Source organism: Hemicordylus capensis, chromosome 2 (genome assembly GCF_027244095.1).
Source record: "Hemicordylus capensis ecotype Gifberg chromosome 2, rHemCap1.1.pri, whole genome shotgun sequence".
Lineage (NCBI taxonomy): Eukaryota > Metazoa > Chordata > Lepidosauria > Squamata > Cordylidae > Hemicordylus > Hemicordylus capensis.
Genome location: NC_069658.1, coordinates 327,822,015 through 327,842,201, shown reverse-complemented (window position 1 = coordinate 327,842,201; position 20,187 = coordinate 327,822,015). Strand labels below are relative to the sequence as shown.

Genomic DNA, 20,187 nt, shown 5'->3' with positions numbered 1-20,187 from the left:
GACCGCTGCCGGTCCGCGGAGGCTTGAGTGCCGGTCCACGACTAGGAAGGCAGGGCTCCCCGAAGAATAGGCTTGTTTTTCAATCCCCAGTAAAAGCTTGCACTAAACATGCTGCCATCCCGGTCGGGTCCGGGTTGCCATCGCCCCCCTTACTCAACATTGTTGAGTAACACAGTTTCCGAGGCTCCTGGAACGTCAGTGGCCAATAGGGGTGGAGCAGGGGCGGGGCTTGTGCTGAGGCGGGAAGATGGCCCAGTGAGTGAGTGGAGGAATCGGGTGGTTGCTGGTCGCTTGAAGGTGTTCTGTGTGAGATCTTTGATGAGGTGAGCTGCTTAAACTTACTGGCTTAAAACTAAGTGAGGTGCCGAGGCGGGAAGATGGCGGTTGTTGGTGCAGTCCGTGTTTGCTTCGACCAACTGCGGTCCGGCACTGGGTGGGGGGGTATATTTAAGAGGGCGGGAGGGTTTACTTACCCCTCCCACCACTTTCCTGTTCTGGTGCCCGTAATTCGTAGTGTAATTGGGGCGGCAGGATATCTCCCTGCCGCCCCTTCCCCACTGCTCCTCGTGGGCTTTAATTTAAGAGGCTACATGTTTACTTAACCTTTTCCGATTCTTTTCATCGTGTGTGCATCATCACTTATCGGGGGGAAATCCCAGGTGCCCGATATTGTTGTGCGTGCGCGGAATCTTAAGACTTTCCCCTTCTTTCTCTGCAAAGGTGTTTGCTTGTTTTGCTGGGAAGGGAAGGTTGCACTGAAGAGGCGATTGCACATGCAAGGGCTGGCTTGCTGTGGCGGCCCCAAGCCAGAGGAAGCGCGAAGGGGGCGGGACTCAGCAGAAATGTCCACTCCAGTCCCTGCTGCTGTAGTAGCTGCGGCTGAGGCGGGGCTGGAGAGCGGGGGAAGGCGGGATGGATGGCTATTGCTAAGAGACGAGGAGGGGAGCCGGACTTGTTTGCCTTTAATACGGAGACTTTGAGGCTTAAGAAAAGGCGGGGAAAGGTGCTCCCCTCTCCTCCTGGCAGAAGAGCTCAGGGAGGTGGTGTGTGGCAGGAACCTGCATTTTGTCCAGCTTGCAAAGGGAGAGAAAGGGTGCCTTTTAAGAAGCGGCGCCTGATGCGAGCAAAGGGGCGGCACTGCCGGGTGCGTGCAGCTGCCGGCTCGCTTTTATACAGCGCCACACACGCCCGCTGCCTCCCCTCTCTCCTCCTCCAGGGACCTTCTTAAAAGGCACCCTTTCTCTCCCTTTGCAAGCTGGACAAAATGCAGGTTCCTGCCACACACCACCTCCCTGAGCTCTTCTGCCAGGAGGAGAGGGGAGCACCTTTCCCCGCCTTTTCTTAAGCCTCAAAGTCTCCGTATTAAAGGCAAACAAGTCCGGCTCCCCTCCTCGTCTCTTAGCAATAGCCATCCATCCCGCCTTCCCCCGCTCTCCAGCCCCGCCTCAGCCGCAGCTACTACAGCAGCAGGGACTGGAGTGGACATTTCTGCTGAGTCCCGCCCCCTTCGCGCTTCCTCTGGCTTGGGGCCGCCACAGCAAGCCAGCCCTTGCATGTGCAATCGCCTCTTCAGTGCAACCTTCCCTTCCCAGCAAAACAAGCAAACACCTTTGCAGAGAAAGAAGGGGAAAGTCTTAAGATTCCGCGCACGCACAACAATATCGGGCACCTGGGATTTCCCCCCGATAAGTGATGATGCACACACGATGAAAAGAATCGGAAAAGGTTAAGTAAACATGTAGCAAGTAAACATGTAGTTTTAAAATTTTAATGTTCACATTAACTTAATTTCTTGTGTGCATTTTGATGAGTATGTAAATAGTATGTAAATAAAATACAGTTTATTGTTTAACAAATTTTATTTTATGATATTATTTTAATTGCAATGTTAGATGTCATATCTGTTAGATATATAACATAAAATTAAACTTGAAACCCCTTTACTAACTGCTGGTCCGGGAAACTGCACACAAAGAATGTAGCGGTCCTTGACACTCTGCAAAAATGATTTAGCGGTCCTTGAGTCCAAAAAGGTTGAGAAACACTGGTCTAGTCTTTTCCCTTCTCAAGGCACAAAATGCCAGGCTCAACTCCTAGGCCTTCTAGAGGCCACCATGGCCCAGACTGCATCTATGACTTCTGCAGGACGCTTCTTGCATTCCAGCTCGCTGTTGTGAAAAGGCTACACAGGTCAGTCCTAAACACTTTCCTCCTACATCCCTCCCTACTCTGGTGGACCAAGCCTGACAACATTTCCCAAGGGAAGTTGTACATTGAACCTTCCAGGATCCGTCTGACCACAGATGCTAGTCTATCAGAGTGGGGAGCCTACTGCCTGAACCACACAATTCAAGGGAAGTGGACGCTAGAGAAGAAGAGACACAGCATAAATTGGCTGGAACTCAGGGCCATCTGCTTGGCCCTGCAGGATTTTCAGCAATGTCTGAGACACCAACACGTCCTGGTAAGGACAGACAATAAAGTTGCTAGGACTCACATCAGTTGCCAGGGATGGACCAGATCTTGGTTTCTCCAACAAGAAGTGCTGCTTCTTCATTGGGCAGAATTGGATCTCCAGTCCATAGTTGCCCAACATGTTCGAGGCATATTAAACATCAGAGCATATTGGCTCAGTCATCAGGATCTCAATGAGGCTGAGTGAAGTTTGTCTCAGAAGGTGTGGTGTCAGTTTATTCACTATTTCAGGACTCCACAGGTGGACCTGTTTCTGTCTCCCATTAACTCAAAGCTTCCCCACTTCTTTTCTCACTTCCTGACTGAGGGAGTATGGGCGACAGATGCACTCATGGCCCCTTGGCCCAACCTTCTCCTTTATGCTTTTCCTCCATTACCACTCCTGTGTTGTCTGGAAGAATCCGATTGTGTGAGCATCAGACATCCTCAAAGCTCATTATTGGAAGGGGCCATGATTCTAGGACTTGATTCAACTTGCCTTTTGCCCTCCATAGTGACTGCCAGCAGAACCAGATGTACCTGCACAGGGTCCTTTTCACTACCAAAGCCTGAACTGGATGTAATTACAACATGGATGCTGAGCGGGGACTCATTTCCCATGTAAGTTACTTGTGAGTGTCCTTTCTGCTATTTTAGCATCTCATAAGCCAGCTACAAATCTTATATATGATGCTGCATGGAAGGCCAGTGTCGAAGAACAAAATGTGTTCCCTCTTCAGTGGGAATATAGGAATTTCTCTCTTTCCTTCAGGTAGGGTTGGACGATGGTCTTTGTCCTAATACCTTTAAAACATGAGGTGTCTTCCCTGTACTCTGTGCACTCCAAACAGGGCAAGAAACATTGAGGTTCATATCCTCATCTTACCTTAGCTTGGTGTATCTCAGAAATTAATGCTCTGTCAGTCCAGGAGGACCTCTGCATCTTCTTTACAGATACAGTCAGACTTTGTCCCGACCCTTTCTTCATCCCCAAAGTGGCATCCTCTTTTCATATCTCTCAAGACATTGTGTTGCTGCCTTTTTGCCCTCACCCCACTCACCCTAGACAGTGGGAGTGGCACAGGTTAGATGTCTGTAGATGGCTTTGTACCTACATCAAAAGGACTGAGCCTCCTCCATGAGTCAGAAGTCTTATTTGTTTCTTTTCTACCATCCTCATTGGTTCACAAAGTTTCCTTGGCTACCATTGCACAATGGATTGAGGCTTGTATCCTCCTAACATATGACACACAACATATGGACCCTGGTCTTTAGGTGGAGTCACAGTTCATTCCACCAGATTGGAAGCCTTTGCTACCCAAGCTTTGCTCAGAAATTTGCGTTGCAGCCATTCACCAGACATCATAAGCTTGACAAGTTCACTTCCACTCAGGCCTCCTTTTGGCCACAGGGTTCTCCAGCGAGTTCTTCCACCTCAGTAGGTGCCTTTCCCACCCAGGGAATAAGCTCTGGTATATCCCCCTGGATGCCCTTCTTTGCCAACAGAGAGTGTAGCATTGATACTTGCTGTGAAGGCTACTTCTTGCTGGTGATATGGAGGGCATCCATGCCCACCCAGCGTTCTGGCATGGACATCTACTGAATTGGAATTACTCAGTCTTATTGAGATGCCCCTTCCTTCTTTTGGGGAACTTGGGAATTTTACCTGGTGGTTCCACAATCTGCCTTTCTATTTCTCTTCCTTACCTGATGTCACTACCTCTATCTCTAAGATTTGGGGAGACTGTCTCCATCTCAGCTGCACAAAAACAACCCCTGGGCAATGTTCTCTCTCCCTGGCTCTTAAAGCCTTGACTAATTGGCATAGGTCCTGCCTTCGGGAGCTAGTAGGAGGAGTTAACTAGGGATGAGCTCGAAGCATTTGGAAAAGCTCCAAAACGTTTTGGCATGGGGCACAGGGTTCCCTTAGGAGGAGGCAGGCAGGTCCTACCTGCCCATGTTCCAAGCCCCTGCCGGCCCGCCATGGTGCTATTGCAACAGAAAGATCTGCGTGCAAGCAGCAGCTGGTGCCGCTTGCCCCTCTAAAATGCCGTGCTGTGGCGATGTGATGTGTCCCTGGCATCCCTTTCACGGCATTGACATGTAAATGGCATTGGCACATGCTACCTGCCTCTTCTTAAGGGAACCCCTCACCGCTCTTGGATGTGCACCAAAGCAATTCGGTGCCCATCAATAGAGTTAACCCACTGGATGCCCTCCATATTGCCAACAAGAAGCGGCTTTTATGGTAATCACCAATGCTACATTATTCCAGGAATTCTTATCAGACTCTCTTTTGGCAGGTGCTCCAGTTACTACTGCAACTACTACAGCAGCTGTCGTTTCCCAGAGCCCTCAGTTATATAATCAACAGACCAACTCACCCGATTCTCCGGTAAATACAGAATGTAGTCTTCCCCCCCCCTTTTTTTTTTGGTGGGGGAGCGAGACTGGGTTGTTTTTTCCTCTATTACAGATAGTTTGACTTTGTGTGGAGCTGAGTATCCTTTATAGCCTTCTAGGAAATATTGGCCTGATGAGTATTCATATAGGTGGCTGCTTCTACATTGTGTGTATGTATGTGTGACCTGCTTCTACATGTGTGACCTTTAAGATTTGTGAAAAACCTGTTCTAACTGTGATAATATATTAAAGAAAGCTCCTCTTTAAGCGGCTCTTGAATGATTGGAGTAACTTTTCAGATTCTTTCTTCTAATGGTTTTTTTCTTTTCTCAGACCCAAGCAGCACAGCCAAGCACTAGTGCCCAAGTTCCTTCAGCATCTTCGACTGGTATAATCCCTGGAACCAAGTATGGTAAGTAATCTTATCTACCGCTAAATGGTAGATGAACAGAAATATATCTTGTTCTCAGCTGGTGTAGGAGGTCACCCAACGTGGGATTACATCCCTCCACATGCTCCAGAAGGCAGGAAATAGAAATACTTGAAGATCCTTAACCCAGTGCATGTGGGCAGATCCATTCAGTTCTACTTACTGCCTTAGCTCCAGAGGACATGCTCGCTTAGTTCGCTTCTTTCTCTTCTGGTGTTCTTCGTTTTCTCCCCACTTCTTGTCTGTTCTGTGGAGTAATCTTTGTATAATCTCATAGTTTTTTCCTTCCCTGTAGCTGTTTGCGTATTCTTTTATTTATGTAATATTTCCGTATTCTTTTATTTATATAATATTTCCGTATTCATATATATATTTCTATCATCTAGTTCGCTTGTGTCCTCTCTCTCTGTGTCCATCCCGCTATCCTTCTCTGCGATGGCCCTCTGACCGATGGCTGCGAAGAAGGGTTTGGGCCTGCTGGCCTTCAGGGAGCCTATAGCCCAGCAACGACTTTTCCCGCTCAAAATGCAAGAGGGCGCGAAGAGCTCTGAGAAAATGGCGGCCACAGCGGCTTTCTCTCCGACCTGAGGATTTGGAAATAGAGGCCGGCAGGGAGCCCGGGTGTGATTGTGATCACCAGCTTTCCTCATCTGAGGCGGCAAGAAAGAAGCATAAAAAGCACAAGCGCGCCAAATGGGCCTGTTTGCTGGGAGCCCTGGGAACTCGCGATATTTCCCCCGAGACCGCCTCAAACGTAGGCAGAGAAGAGGTGGCGTCTCTCTCACCGCCCCTGCTGTCACCGGCAGCCGGACGCCCCACTGGGCATGCCATGGACGCGCCGCTCCACCCGCAGCAGCCGCATATGTTGCCCAGGGATGCAGAGCCCGAGGCTGCGGAGAGAGAGGAGTTGCTGCGCTCTAGGGGCCCGAATGAACCAGCAGCCTAGTTCGGGGCCCGAATGAACCAACCGGCCTAGTTCATGATGGAGAACTACATACCCACTCACCTGTGAGACTAGGGCCATCCCGGGGGAGCGGGAATGAGGGGCGCCAGTCTCCTAGTAGGCATGGCTCCACTCCCCCGGTACAGTCTAGGGATCCTCCTGCAGTCGGGGGACAGGGCACTCAACGGACCCAGCAGTATTGAAGGGGTGGATTCAGGAAGCAGTTCAGCGCTCTCTAGCTGAAGCCTTGAAGGGGACGCTCAGGGTCTAGAACCCATGGACGGATTGTGGAGGATTACTCCTCCTCAGATTCCCGGGAGGTGTCCCCATGCAGAAAGAGGACCAGGCACACTGGGACTGCCCCTAACTAGGAGTGTGCACGGACCGGTCCGGGCCATATAAAAGGCCTCCGGACCAGTCCGGAATTCGTCCGGTCCAGCGGGTGTGTGTGTGTCTCTCTAAGGGGGGATAGCACTTCCCCCACGCTGCTCTTCCCCCCCACGCCGCTCCCCCCCCCCCCCACGCTCTTCCCCTTCCGGCGCTGGACTTTCTTAAAACGTTCTTGGTCCTTCACGGCGCACGTGCGCCGCATACATCATTGTGACGTATTGTCTACTGGAGCATGTGCAACCCCTTATAAATCAGTCTTTGGTGGCATTGGGGCTTAAACCGGTGACCCCGGAGAGGAGACCTCTGTTACTAAGGGTTCTTTGGTACTTCCCAAGTCTGAGACCCCCCAATATAAGGCTGTTATGCCAGATGGGTTCGTGTCTAGTATCAAGGAGGAGTGGTCGGTTAACTCCACCTCTAAGCATTAGGGATGTGCCCGGACCGGTCCGGAGGCCATTCTAAAGGCCTCCGGACTGGTCTGGACCCGGGCGGTTCGGTTCGGGTGGCGGGGTTGCTTTAAGAGTGGGGGGAGGGTTTACTTACCCCTCCCGCCGCTTTACTGCTCTGGCGCCCATAATTTTAGTAGTAATTGGGGCGGCAGGATACCTCCCTTCAGGGCCTTTTGCTATGAAAAGCTCCCAGGAGTCCTCTGTGCGCGCACGTCACAGAGACGTGAAGCACACACACAACACTCCTGAGAGCTTTTCATAGCGAAAGGGGGGAAGGGGCGGCAGGGAGATAACCTGCTGCCCCAATTACTACTAAAATTACGGGCACCAGAGCAGGAAAGCAGCGGGAGGGGTAAGTACACACCCCTACTAAGCATACCCCGCCATCTGCCAGTAGGCTCTATAATTTTGATGAAGACACACTAGACTTGCTCAAAGTTTCTCTTATGGATGCACCTTTTGGTGCACTCCTCAGTGGTGTGGTTGTCCCTAAAGATGGGGATTCTACGTTTAAAGAACCGGGTGATAAGAAAGCAGAGGCTGCCTTTCGTAGGGCACATGAATTGTCTGCCATGATGATCAGAGCAGATACTGCAGCTTCGCCAGTCTCCAGGGCATCAGTGCTTTGGGTTGACGAATTGCTTAATGAGCCTCCTGAAGACCTGGCACGCTTGAGACGTAAGCTTCTCCGCTTGCAAAGAGCTGCTGCTTTTTCCACTGATGCCATACTTGATAGTGTATGCTTCTCCGCGCGTGCTGTTAGTGCGGGTGTTTTGGCCAGACGTAATATCTGGCTAAAATATTGGAAAGTGGATAATACATCTAAAGCTAATCTAGCAGCGGTACCCTATTTGGGAGGTAAGCTGTTTGGAGATGATGCGCTTAAGGAGGTCTTGATTGAGACCAAGGATAACAGGAAGTCTCTTCCGTCTGCCCCGTGTAAAGAGGAAAGGAGTTTTCCACGTAGGCCCTCTCAGACACCTAGGCTGTTCAGACCGCAATACAGACAGAGGGAAACTTTCAGGCCTCAGTGGAATAGGTCTAGAGGTCAGGGTAAACAGTTCTTCTCATCTCAGAACCGCCTAACTTTCACTCCACAGTCACGGGGCCCCAGACAGCAGTCCTGACAACCTGGTCAGCAAGGTGGGGACTCAACTATTGGACTTCTGGCTCGTTTGGAGAGACTCCATCGCGGACAGGTGGGTTCTCTCCATAATAAAACAGGGTTACAGAGTGGAGCTCTCCAGCCCTCTTGGAAACAGGTTTCTCCTCACTCCAAGGTCACGAAACAATGTAAAACACAAAGGTCTTCTCCTAGCCATTCAGCACTTGGTGGACATAGGAGCCATAGAGGAGGTACCCGTGAGTCAGAGGGGCTTGGGCGTTTACTCTGTCATCTTCACGGCACCGAAAAAAGATGGTTTCGCAAGGGCGGTCTTGAACCTGCGCCCTGTCAACAGATTTGTTATAAAGAGGTGGTTCAGGATGGAGACATTACGCACCATCTCGGAAGTATTGCAAGCAGGGGACTTTATGGCCTCCATAGATCTCCAGGACGCATCCCTGCATGTTCCGATCCATCATCTCAGTCGCCCTCTTCTACGTTTCTGTTACATGGGAAGGCATTTTCAATATCAGGCCCTACTGTTTGGGCTATCCTCAGCCCCCAGAGTCTTTACGAAGGTGTTGAGTCTGCTGGTCACCATCCTTCGCACAGAGGGCATTCGCCTGTATTGCTATCGGGACGATTTGCTGATCCGAGCAAGCTCAGCTGCTACAGTAAGCTCAGCACTGTTCAGGACAATGTCGCTGTTGTGGGAACACGGCTTCTTGATAAATGTCGGCAAGAGCCACCTGATTTCATCTGTATGCCTGTGTCACCTGGGCATCATCATGGATACATCGGTCTGCAGGTTGTTCCTGCTGCACGACAGGATGGAGGTCCTTTCATCGCTGGCCCGTGGAATTTTGGCAGGGCATTCTGCCAGCATTCTCAAGTTAGTGAGGCTCATGGTGGTGGCTATGGACTTGCTTCCCTGGGCACGACTTCATCTTCGCCAGTTGCAATGGGCTCTTCTGCCATTCCAGCACTGGATCGCACTCGAAACTCCCTGTCAGGTCACTTGCGAGAATCAATCAGCTGGTGGACAGCTCAGGGGAATCTCGACAAGGGAAAGCTGTTTGTGGAACTGGAGCGAATCCTGGTGACTACGGACGCCAGCCTGTCGGGTTGGGGGCCCCACTGTTTGGACCGGTCTGTTCAGGGCCAGTGGTCCATGGAGGAAGCCTGCCACAGTATCAACTGGCTAGAACTGCGGATGGTCTTCCTGGCTCTGAAAGCTTTCCTCCCCTTGGTTCAGGGAAGAAATGTGTTAGTGAGCACAGACATCATCTCTACCAAGGCGCACATAAACAGGCAAGGGGGGACGAGGTCCAAGTCTCTCGATCTGCTGGCAGTGGAACTTTTGGTGTGGGTGGAACAGAACTTACTCTCTGTCCTAGCACACCATGTGAGCGGATTGTCCAATGTTCAGGCGGATTGGCTGAGCCGTCAGGAGATCGAACCTGTGGAGTGGGGCCTGCACCCTGCAGTTTTTCAGTGGGTGACGGAGAGACTAGGAAAACTGTGGATCAACCTCTTTGCATTACAGCAGAACACAAAACTGTGGAGGTTTTCTTTGCGCTTCCCAAAAAGGGAGGCGGAGGCGACAGACGCCCTGTCAGTTCCCTGGCCTCCGTATCTTCTATATGCTTTCCCACCAGTTCCACTTCTTTCGCGTTGTCTAAGAAAACTATGGGGTTCACGGGCATCACTGATCCTGATTGCACCGTATTGGCCCAGGAGACCTTGGTTCGAAATCATCGCTTTGGCAATGGAAAGGCCTCTCAGACTGCCGTGTTGTCAGGATCTTCTCCAGTAAAGTCCGATTCTGCATCCAGAGCCGGAATGGTTACAGTTGACTGCGTGGAAACTGAGACGTCTCTCCTAAAGCAGGAACGACTTTTGGAGGGGGTGATTGAGACTATTCTGGTGTCAGGGAAGGCTTCCACCAACAGAGTTTATCAGTCTACACGTCGCAGCTTTTTATGGTGAGCATCCAGGCGATCGTTGCAGCCAGATAGGTGCAACTTGGGAGAATTGTTGGATTTTCTTCAGGATGGTCTATCCTTGGGTCTGAAGCCTAACACACTTAAGAGGCGGGCCGTGTGTTTGGTCCAAATGCTGTTTCCTCAACAGCGAACTTTTCAAGCAAAGCATCCTCTACTACGAAAATTTCTGAGAGGCGCGGTCCAGTTATTGCCTACCGTCTTGGGACTTGCATGTGGTCCTCGGGGGACTTCAGTTTCCTCTGTTCAAGCCGCTTCATTCTGTTTCTCTGCAGATGTTGTCATGGAAGGTGGCTTTCCTAGTGGCCATAACATCAGCCAGGAGGGTTTCTGAGTTGCAGGCCTTATCGGTGAAGAGCGGCCTGTGCATTTTCTCCAAGGACTCGGTGCGACTCATCCCAGACCCTTCATTTGCACCTAAAGTGAACTCCTTCTTTCATAGAGCGGCAGATATTTATCTCCCTTCCTTTTGTCCGGATGTACAGCACCCCACGGAAAAGGAGTGACACCGCTTGCATGTTTGTCGGGCATTGAGAATTTACTTGCGTAGAATGGAATCATTCCATAGGTCTGACGCTTTGTTTGTGGGTTTCAAGGCAACCAAAATGGGTTCCAAGGTCTCCCCGGCGACTTTGGCTAAATGGGTCAAGTCTTGCATCGTGGAGTCTTATAAGGCGCAGAATTTACCAGTTCCTGGTCAAATCATGGCCCATTCAACGAGATCGGTGGCCACCTCTGCTGCTTTGTCATCACCTGCGTCACTGGAGGAGATCTGCAAGGCGGCTACCTGGACGTCTCCATTTACATTTTCCAGGCATTATAAGTTGGATGAACATGCTGCCGCCAGAGCGGCTTTTGGTCGAAGGGTCCTGCAGAAGGTCCTTCTGGGTCAACAGATCCAGCTGGGTTGTTTTCCCTCCCATGGTTGGTGCTGTGGTATCTCCCACGTTGGGTGACCACCTACACCAGCCGAGAAAAGTACATTGGTACTCACCGTGAGGGTGTCTTCTGGCTGGTGTAGAAGAGGTCACCCAAGGCCCACCCGGGTTGTGTAGTGTACTGGATCTCTGGTTTTTGGAAGGGGCGGTCTTGATGGATCTTCTTTTCTGTTCATTCTGCCTCATGTTGTGTGTTTACTGGTTTTTTCATGTTATCGGTGTTTTTTCTGAAGCTTGAGCTGTTTTAGGTACTGAAAGGATCTGCCCACATACACTGGGTTAAGGATCTTCAAGTATTTGTACTTCCTGCCTTCTGGAGCATGTGGAGGGATGTAATCCCATGTTGGGTGACCTCTTCTACACCAGCCAGAAGACACCTTCATGGTACCAATGTACCTTTTTTCTTGATTTACTCTTTCATATCTATACTAACATTAGAGTCATTCTTGGGAAGAAAGCAGCCTCTGGATAGGATGATTTTATGTTCAGTTTCTGATCCAGTGTTCCCTCAATGGAATCAAGAGGCCACTTTTAATAGCCCCTCTATCTTGCAGCACTGGGAGTTTAAGAAACAAAACGAAAGGGCAGAGTTGGTGCTGGAAGGAAAGGGAAACATGAAAGGAGCAAAGTAGAGAGTGCTTATTAGTGGAATTAGCAGAACACCAGGCAATGCCTGCTCCAATTTAGATTCATAGAAGCATCACTCTTGATCAAGCCTAGACCTACAAGAGACACAACACTTAATTAAGGTTTTCCTAAACCACAAGTCAGTCTGTCCATCCAGGAAACATGATGTTGGTCTGAGAACCACTGTTGCAACATCTTCAGCACTTGATCACCCCCCACCTGACTATTACTGAATTATCATTATTTAACTTTAGCAGTCTAGTAAAAGCTCATAATTTCACTTTATAGCAATCCCAGATACTTCTACATATCAATATGATGAATCATCAGGTTTCTATTATGATCCTGTGACTGGGCTCTACTACGATCCGAACTCCCAGGTAACAAAATTCTTCTTCCTGCTCTTAATTTTGAGTTTTTAAGCGCTCTGCAGGCCTTTTGTTGCAAGCAAAATGCTGTTTAGTACTGGAGTATTTGGGAGTGTCCTGGTCATGGCACTTGAGAAGAACCTCTGTGCTAAGGCATTGGATAACAGCTATCAGGAAGACAGTATTGGCATCTGATTGCACTCCATTAGATTTGGGCATCATTTGAGACATTTTCTGCCATTAAAACAGTGAAACTGCATAGGAAGTCTTGTGCCTAATAATGTGAACCATTCAGCCCCAAGATGCAGGGATTATAACCTCACACCCCTTGCTTTATCCAGCCAGTCCTACCCCAAAGTTTTTTTCTTGATAGTGGTAACCTTTTCTGCATGTAAACTGTATATGAAAGGATAAGGGATTTTGATTTCTCTCTCAGTACTACTACAATGCAGTAACACAACAGTATCTTTACTGGGATGGTGAGAAAGAGACCTACATGCCTGCAGCAGAGGGCACAACATACCAACAAACGAATCCACCTCCTACGAAAGAAGGGAAAGAAAAGAAAGAGAAACCCAAGAGTAAAACAGCTCAACAGGTGATAAGTAAAACAGCAAAATGTATTATTAAAGTTTGCACGTTTGAAATAGGTTTTTGTAATGTAAGTAATGATGCATGTCTTGTGAACAATATTAATTGGGAAAATGAGGTTAACATTAGAGGGTTTTATCACCAAAGTCAAGCGAACATGCTTCAGAAGCGGAGGGACTCTAGAAAGGTGTGTCTAGGTGTTTACAACATGATTGCCCAAATCACTAACTCATTGAAACCATCTTGAAGTGAGGAGCTATTGCAAGCCACCTTTAAATGGCCACGTATGGAAAGCTGGCTCCAGTGAAGGTTTCTAAAAAACATAAGTGTGTCACACTGTAGTTTAGAAAAACTCACATGATATAATAATCACATGTAAATAACCTGAAATGGAAAGATGGAGGAAAACAGTGATTTATGCAGACATTAAATTTTGTATATGGACACCGTCCAAATGAAGTCATTATTTTCCTACTCAGATTGCTAAAGATATGGAACGTTGGGCTAAGAGCCTAAACAAACAGAAGGAGAACTTCAAGAATAGTTTCCAGCCTCTGAATGCAAGAGAAGAAGAAAGAAGAGAATCTGCAGCAGCTGATGCTGGTTTTGCTCTGTTTGAGAAGAAGGTAAAGAGAGAGAGACTGGTAGTATTTGGTATACAGAACCAGGCCAACATGCAGTCTTTGGGCTCATGAGTTTCTTCTTTTTCCAGGGCACCTTGTCTGAGAGACAACAGATAATGACAGAGGTGATAAAGAATGGAGATGATGATAATCCACTCAAAGTGAGTATAAAGTAATGTATGTTGATCTTTATGCTTTTCAAGATTTCTACCTGTGTCCAGAGTTGCCAGAACCTAAGGGGTATACTCGTGGGTCAAATGGGCCGTAAGCCAGAATTTGGCTTTTTTAAAGCCAAATCTGGCCACCTAGCTGTGTACACAATTAACCTTGAGCAATAAGTACTGGCGAATGCTAGTTTTGGAGCCAGAGGATACTCGCCTACACTGTGGGAGAATCCTGGGATACCTTTTACTCTCTAAGGCTGCCTCCCTTCTAATGGCATCACTGATCTCAAAAGGAAATCATTCATACTTGTTAGTTGACTTGAGGTAGTGTTCTATCCTTATGTGGAAAATTTCATAGAGTTCTCATCTTGTTAGTATTCAGGATACCAGAAGCAGTCTACAATTAGTTAACAGGTGCTGTCTTAAGCATTTGATATTATGACAGCAGTGCTCCTTTGAGGCTTTCTGTAACTACATTTGAATTGTTTGTGAGGTACACAGCAAGCTCCCAAAGTCAATATCTTCTATTACTCTGCAGTATTATAGAACTTGGCTGCTCGATGCTGTCGCTTATTAATAATGATAATAATGATTGATACTGATCTTTGCCATTGATTTGTTTCCAGCGTGGATTGGTGGCTGCTTATAGTGGAGATAGTGATAATGAAGAAGATTTTCTGGAAAGACTGGAGAATGAGGAAGAAAAGTTAACAGACTGGAAAAAATTAGCCTGTTTGTTATGTAGAAGGCAATTTCCAAATAAAGATGCTCTGGTCAGGCACCAACAGCTCTCTGACCTACATAAGGTAGCGTACTTGTTCAAATTACTGAAATTTTTGAACTGCGGAACTTTACAGTAGTTTGGGAAAGGGGGGGGAAGATCAACTTTTGTTCTAGCTCTGAGAACAGGAGCATAAAAGGGGTAGGAAGGATTTGGAATAAGAGGGAAACACTCCCCCCCCCAATCTTTCATTTACATAAAATAGTAGTAGTCTTCTGTGCTTCATTTCTACCTTAAAAGAAAATTTGGGAGATGTTATTAATGTGGGTATTGTTTTCCAGAAGTACTGTAAAATACTCTCATCTTAATCACAAGAGATACAAAGGTGGTTGTTTTTTTAAAAAATTGATCAGTTTTAATTCTATTGTGTAATTTTTCCCCTTATAAAGCAAAACATGGACATCTATAGGAGATCTAGACTATCAGAGCAAGAACTTGAAGCCTTGGAAATGCGTGAGAGAGAGGTTAGTGGCATGGGGAATCGATTATAAAACTAGAGATGGGCATTCAGCCCCCTAAACAGTTGTATCCAACCAACTTCGGTTTGAATCCCCAAATCTGCTTTTTTACATACAGTTGGCCCTCGCTACCTGTGCACTCCCTATCCACCATTTTACGTATTCATGATCGGTTCTTAGAGATGCAGTTCCATTAACTGGAGGTAGAAAAATAGGCTAAATTGGCTTATCTATGGTTTTGAGTAGCCAGAAATGACCTGGAAATGGCATTTGGTCCTTTGTTTGGTTAGGAACCTAATCCCCTGATTCCCTTTGAAGTTTTTGTTATTTACAGTTTCTGTATTTGTGCCTATGGGTGAGAACGGAACCCCCATGAATAACAAAGGCCACATGCACATTACTAATTGTGACTGTACAGCTTGAATTGTAGAAATATAGTCAAATGGATCCCAAGTGCAATTGGAACCAGAATCATATATTATGAAGAGAGTGGTGGCAGAGGAGGGTGGAATTCAAGATTTCCAAATACATTGGTATTTGAAGGAAGTATCAGTTCTGATGCAGCTTTTAGATGAGCTAATTAGGGATGTGCAGGAAGCGTTTTGGCACCTCATTAAAGAGGCACTGAAACTATTCAGCTTGCCCAAGCATTCATTACGCTAGGGGGCAAACAGCTTTAAAAGGAGAAAAGTGGGTCTTACCTGCCCCTCCGTTGCTCCACCCCACCATGGCACTTTTGGTATTAAAAGCTGCACTATGTGGCTGCTGTGCTGCTCCTAGCAGCCTGCATGCGTCAGCCCACAAATTGTGTCTGCACATGCACCGGTGCCAGTGCGTGCGGGCTTCAGGAAGCAGCACAGCAGCTGTGCTGCACCGCTTTTAATGTCCACAGCACCGCAGTGGAGCAATGGGGCAGGTAAGACCTGCCTTCCTCCTTTTAAAGCTACCACTCTCCATCTCTCCAGATGTGCACGAAACACTTTGTGCACATCCCTAGAGCTAATTCAGCCATGATACTTGCTGGGTGACTCTGGGCCAGTCACTTCTCTCTCAGCCTAACCTACTTCACAGGGTTGTTGTGAGGAGAAACTTAAGTATGTAGTACTTAGTCTGGGCTCCTTGGAGGAAGAGTGGGGTATAAAATGCAAATAATAAATAAATAATTGCATTACCACTAAATGCTGATGAATGATTGCTGTGCATATATTCAACAGATTAGCTTTGACAGTTTAAGTTCAAATCTCGCGACTTTTCACTGCTGTTGACACCTGAAAAGAATTGGTAATGAGTCTTAACCCTGAAATAGTATATCCCTATAGTAACAGTGGGGTCAGTGTGAATTCTGTGCCCTCTCTCTTTGGCTAGAATTTTTCTCTCTCTCCTGCTTTAGTCAAGAATTGCCACATTGCCCACTTGAAGACAGAAGGCTATTACAGTGTTCACAGTGATCTCAAAAGTTAATAATGGAATTAATCTAATTTCAGATGAAATACAGAGACCGAGCAGCTGAAAGACGTGAGAAGTATGGCATCCCAGAGCCCCCAGAACCAAAGCGGAAAAAAGTATTTGATGCAGGCACAGTGTATGTATTTGGAAGATACTACAATTAGATTTAGAATAAACTTTCCCAAAGTTTCTTTGGTTTAATTATATGTTACTTTCCCACAGGAATTATGAACAGCCTACCAAAGATGGTATCGACCATAGCAATATTGGCAACAAAATGCTTCAGGCCATGGGCTGGAGGGAAGGTTCAGGATTAGGAAGGAAATGCCAAGGCATCACAGCCCCCATTGAGGTAGGTATGTGGTCATATGTTACAGAATGTATTCTGTGCTTCATTGATGTCCTCTTTTTTTTTTTTTTAACTTTTGCTGAATGGCAGAGGACCTTGCAGCTTCTAGATATAACTGCTGAAATTAGTCTCTCTCCAACCCCATCACGCCCTCCACTCCACTTGGAGGCTGCTTCTACAGTCTGATAAATCTGCTTTCCCATGAGAATTTGTGGAATTTTTAGATTGCACAGAAATAAGGGTTCTTCTGTGACTTAGCTGTTTGCTCATAGGCAATAAGTGTGACTTTTGCAGGAACACCGAACTTTGCATAGTAATGCATGTGGAAGACAGCCTTATTGGAGCATTTGTCTCACTACCCTGCTGATATTTAGAAGCATCTTGCCAGTAGCATGATCAGTAATTCTGAATAATTCACAAAGTAATCAGAGCATCAGTTAAGAATATACTTTCTCTGAAAAGTTGAGAGAAGTTCTAACCATTTGGTTAAAAGCAATAGCAATAGCACTTACATTTATATACCGCTTTATAGCCGGAGCTCTCTAAGCGGTTTACAATGATTTAGCATAAAAGGTCAGCTTAAATAATGTTAAGAAGTTCCTCTGACCACTGACGTGGCTTGGGCTGTATTCACCCCACCCCCCGCACAGCAGCACACAGTCCCATTCCCACCAGTGATGTGAACCTTCTCTCCTTAACCAGGGGCAGTGCTGCCACTACCAATCTCTTCAGGGAGAGGGAAGCAGGGAGGCCCCCATTCTGATCCTTTCTGGAATGGATAAGGGCTACTTTCCAGCAGCACCTGAACAGGAAGGGAATGAAGAGTGTACATGGAGATCACTGGGAAGCAGGGATGTAGGCCAGATTCCTTTCTCTCTTCAGAGAGGAAAAGGACTGGGGCCTCCCTGCTTCTCAGCAGTAGAGGTCAGCAGCAGTAGCCTTCAGGAGCAGAGGCAGTGATATCCATTGCTGAGAAGCAGGGAGGCCTCCATTCAATTCCTTTCTGGATAGAACAGAATGGGGCCTCTCAGTGGTAGATAGCAGCAGCAGTCAGTCAGGTGACAGCCCAGTGGAGAGATGCAGCAGGAGCTACCGTGGCAAGTGGAGAGTATGGAGACCACTGAGGGGCCCTTGGGAGCCCCAACCCTCCTACCAGCGCTTGTTCTTTGAATGCATTGGAACACAGGTTGTTCTGCCCCGCCTCTGACTTAAATAGCTGAGATGGGCAAAATGTAACTGTAGTGTTGGTGTACTACTACTATTTTTTCTTCGTATATACACACATCTAGGGGGCTTGCTCCCCCTCCCACTGCTGCCCACATGTACACTGGCCATGCCCCTTGTGCCAGCATCTTACATCCCAGTGCAGGAGGTGTGGCCAGCATCGCAGAGGGATGCATGGCCCCACACCTGCTCCTAGTTGGTGAATGCTTCATTCACCAGCTGGGTATGGTGGGGGGCAAGCAGGTGCCCTAGGGGAGAGTACACCATGGTGGGCCCCCAGACCCCGGTGTACCAGGAACATCCTCCTCTTCTAGTGGCTATGTCTGTTTTGTATACCACTTCTCAACAAAAAAAAGTTGTAGAAGTGGGTTGGGGGGTGGGGCGGGGAGAACAAACATTATGATGCCCTGTCCCCAAAGGGGGTAAAGCATGTGTTGCTCATTTTGAGCTGCTAAACTTTCTTTTTTCCTTTCCAGGCTCAAGTGAGAATGAGAGGAGCTGGTTTAGGAGCAAAAGGTAGTTCTTACGGTGTCTCCACAGCAGACTCTTATAAAGATGCTGTACGGAAAGCTATGTTTGCCCGATTCACTGAAATGGAATAAACTCCGCCCATCTTTTAAGCATAAAAGACACAGAACATTTCGCCCTTCTCCCAAACTGACTGTTAATGTTGAGGCCTTGGAGGCACTACAAAATTTTGGTGTTATCTTGGGTTTGAATCACTTCCATTTCAGGTTTTCCTTTTTTTCCTGCAAACGCAACGCAGTGGATCTTAGAAAGTGAAGCACCACAGCTTCTTGGAAGAACATAACTAGGAAAAAGGGGGTGCTGTATCTTTATATGTTCTTGTACATAGTGTAAATTGATTTGTTTGTGTTTAGAAGTTTGGGTAGTCTACAAACCACTCCTGTCCCGTGGAGCAGTTAAGAAAGTGTTAATGTGATTTGACACTGCTGTCTCTGCCTTCTTTGTATTGTTTCTCATTTTTTGCAAAACTTTCCTGTACATTTTGTATGATATGTATTTGTATAGACTTTTTCAAGATTTTGATTCTAGATGCTAGTCCAGACTTCTTTCAAAAAGAAATAAAGCCTAAACCAAACTAGTTTCTCCATCCCATCCAGATGATGGGTTTGTGGTATGTAATAAATGCCTTACAGGATTTAAGCACCTGAATTAACTCCAATGATGAATACAAGTTAATACTAGTCACTCGAGTCCTCTACCTTATGGGCTGCTTCTAGATGTTAAGGAAAGGAAAGGAAGTGATGGCTTTGTCTTTCAAAGAACTGGGCAGTTGTCTCCTGAATAAGATCTTCAGAAAGGTTTAATAGAAGTAAAACCTTTTGCTTGCTGCCACACAAACTCCCATAAGGCCAGGAATTCACTCTGCAGAAATCAAGTAGCTTGCTGTAGGAATGTGCACGGACCGGTTCGGAGGCCATTCTAAAGGCCTCCAGACCGGTCCGGTCACGGGATGGTTTTGGTTCGGAAGAGTAGGTTGAGGGGTTCCATTAAGGGTGGGGGGGGGGCTTTACTTACCCCTCCTGCGCTTTCCACACTCTGCCGCCGTAATTATTGAAAAAATTGCTCCTCCGATGGCTGCTCCGTTTAAAAAAAAATGGCTGCCCCCTTGAAGCCCCGGCCCCCTGCTACTGCTGAGCCCGGCAGGGAAGGGGGCGGGAGGACATCTCCCCGCCGCCCGCTTCTGAAGAGTTATCTCGGGGCCTGGGCGAGATTTAAGGAGGCGGGAGGGGGCTTCAAGAGGGCAGCAGCAGCAGGGGGCCAGGGCTTCAAGGGGGCAGCCATTTTTTTTAAACGGAGCTGCTATCGGAGGAGCAATTTTTTCAATAATTACGGCGGCAGAGTGTGGAAAGTGCGGGAGGGGTAAGTAAAGCCCCCCCCACCCCAGTGCCGGACCGCAGCTCTGCGGTTCCGTGCACACCCCTAGCTTGCTGTGGTGCAAACAATATTAAATGTGATAATTGGGTTTGGAACATGGGAAGTAAGGAAAGATTAGAAGATGAATGTGCTAGTACAATTCATCCAGAATGTGAGTAGAAGAATGCTTCCTAATTCTTGCCAGCTTCATCGTGCCTATCTATTCTCCAGCAGAGGATAAAGACTGCATCCGACAGCAAGTTGCTGCTCATCACTGGCTCCTAGACAGAGTTGAATCAAAACAAAGGCCCCGAGCAGCCCCCTCGTGAGTGGGAGGAGCTTCAACTGAAAGCCCAGTTCTGTCCTGTTTTGCTCTGAGTAGGCAGGGTAGCCTCAGTGTTCTTTACTTTTCTTCTGTTTCTGGCCTTCAGGCCAACTAATCCAACTAAAAGAACAACCAAGTACTGCTCTGGGAAGGATTTCTTGGATCCCTATCCCAGCCAAGTAATCGGCTATCTTTATAAAAGAAAAAAGAAAGCATGTCTACCAGGGCATCCTGC

The 20,187-nt window shown here is 47.5% G+C and overlaps 1 protein-coding gene across 1 annotated transcript in view; it reads left to right on the top strand.

Annotated features, from left to right (window-relative positions):
• Positions 1-18,851, top strand: part of RBM5 (RNA binding motif protein 5) — a 42,870-nt gene extending 24,019 nt beyond the window's left edge. The window contains exons 15-25 of the mRNA XM_053293812.1: positions 4,758-4,849; positions 5,191-5,269; positions 12,031-12,122; positions 12,547-12,708; positions 13,181-13,327; positions 13,414-13,485; positions 14,115-14,294; positions 14,659-14,733; positions 16,212-16,309; positions 16,396-16,525; positions 18,223-18,851. Of these exons, the coding sequence (XP_053149787.1) occupies positions 4,758-4,849; positions 5,191-5,269; positions 12,031-12,122; positions 12,547-12,708; positions 13,181-13,327; positions 13,414-13,485; positions 14,115-14,294; positions 14,659-14,733; positions 16,212-16,309; positions 16,396-16,525; positions 18,223-18,348 (1,253 nt within the window). The 3' untranslated portion in view covers positions 18,349-18,851. The remainder of the gene's footprint in view (positions 1-4,757; positions 4,850-5,190; positions 5,270-12,030; positions 12,123-12,546; positions 12,709-13,180; positions 13,328-13,413; positions 13,486-14,114; positions 14,295-14,658; positions 14,734-16,211; positions 16,310-16,395; positions 16,526-18,222) is intronic.
• The last annotated feature ends 1,336 nt before the right edge of the window (positions 18,852-20,187 follow it).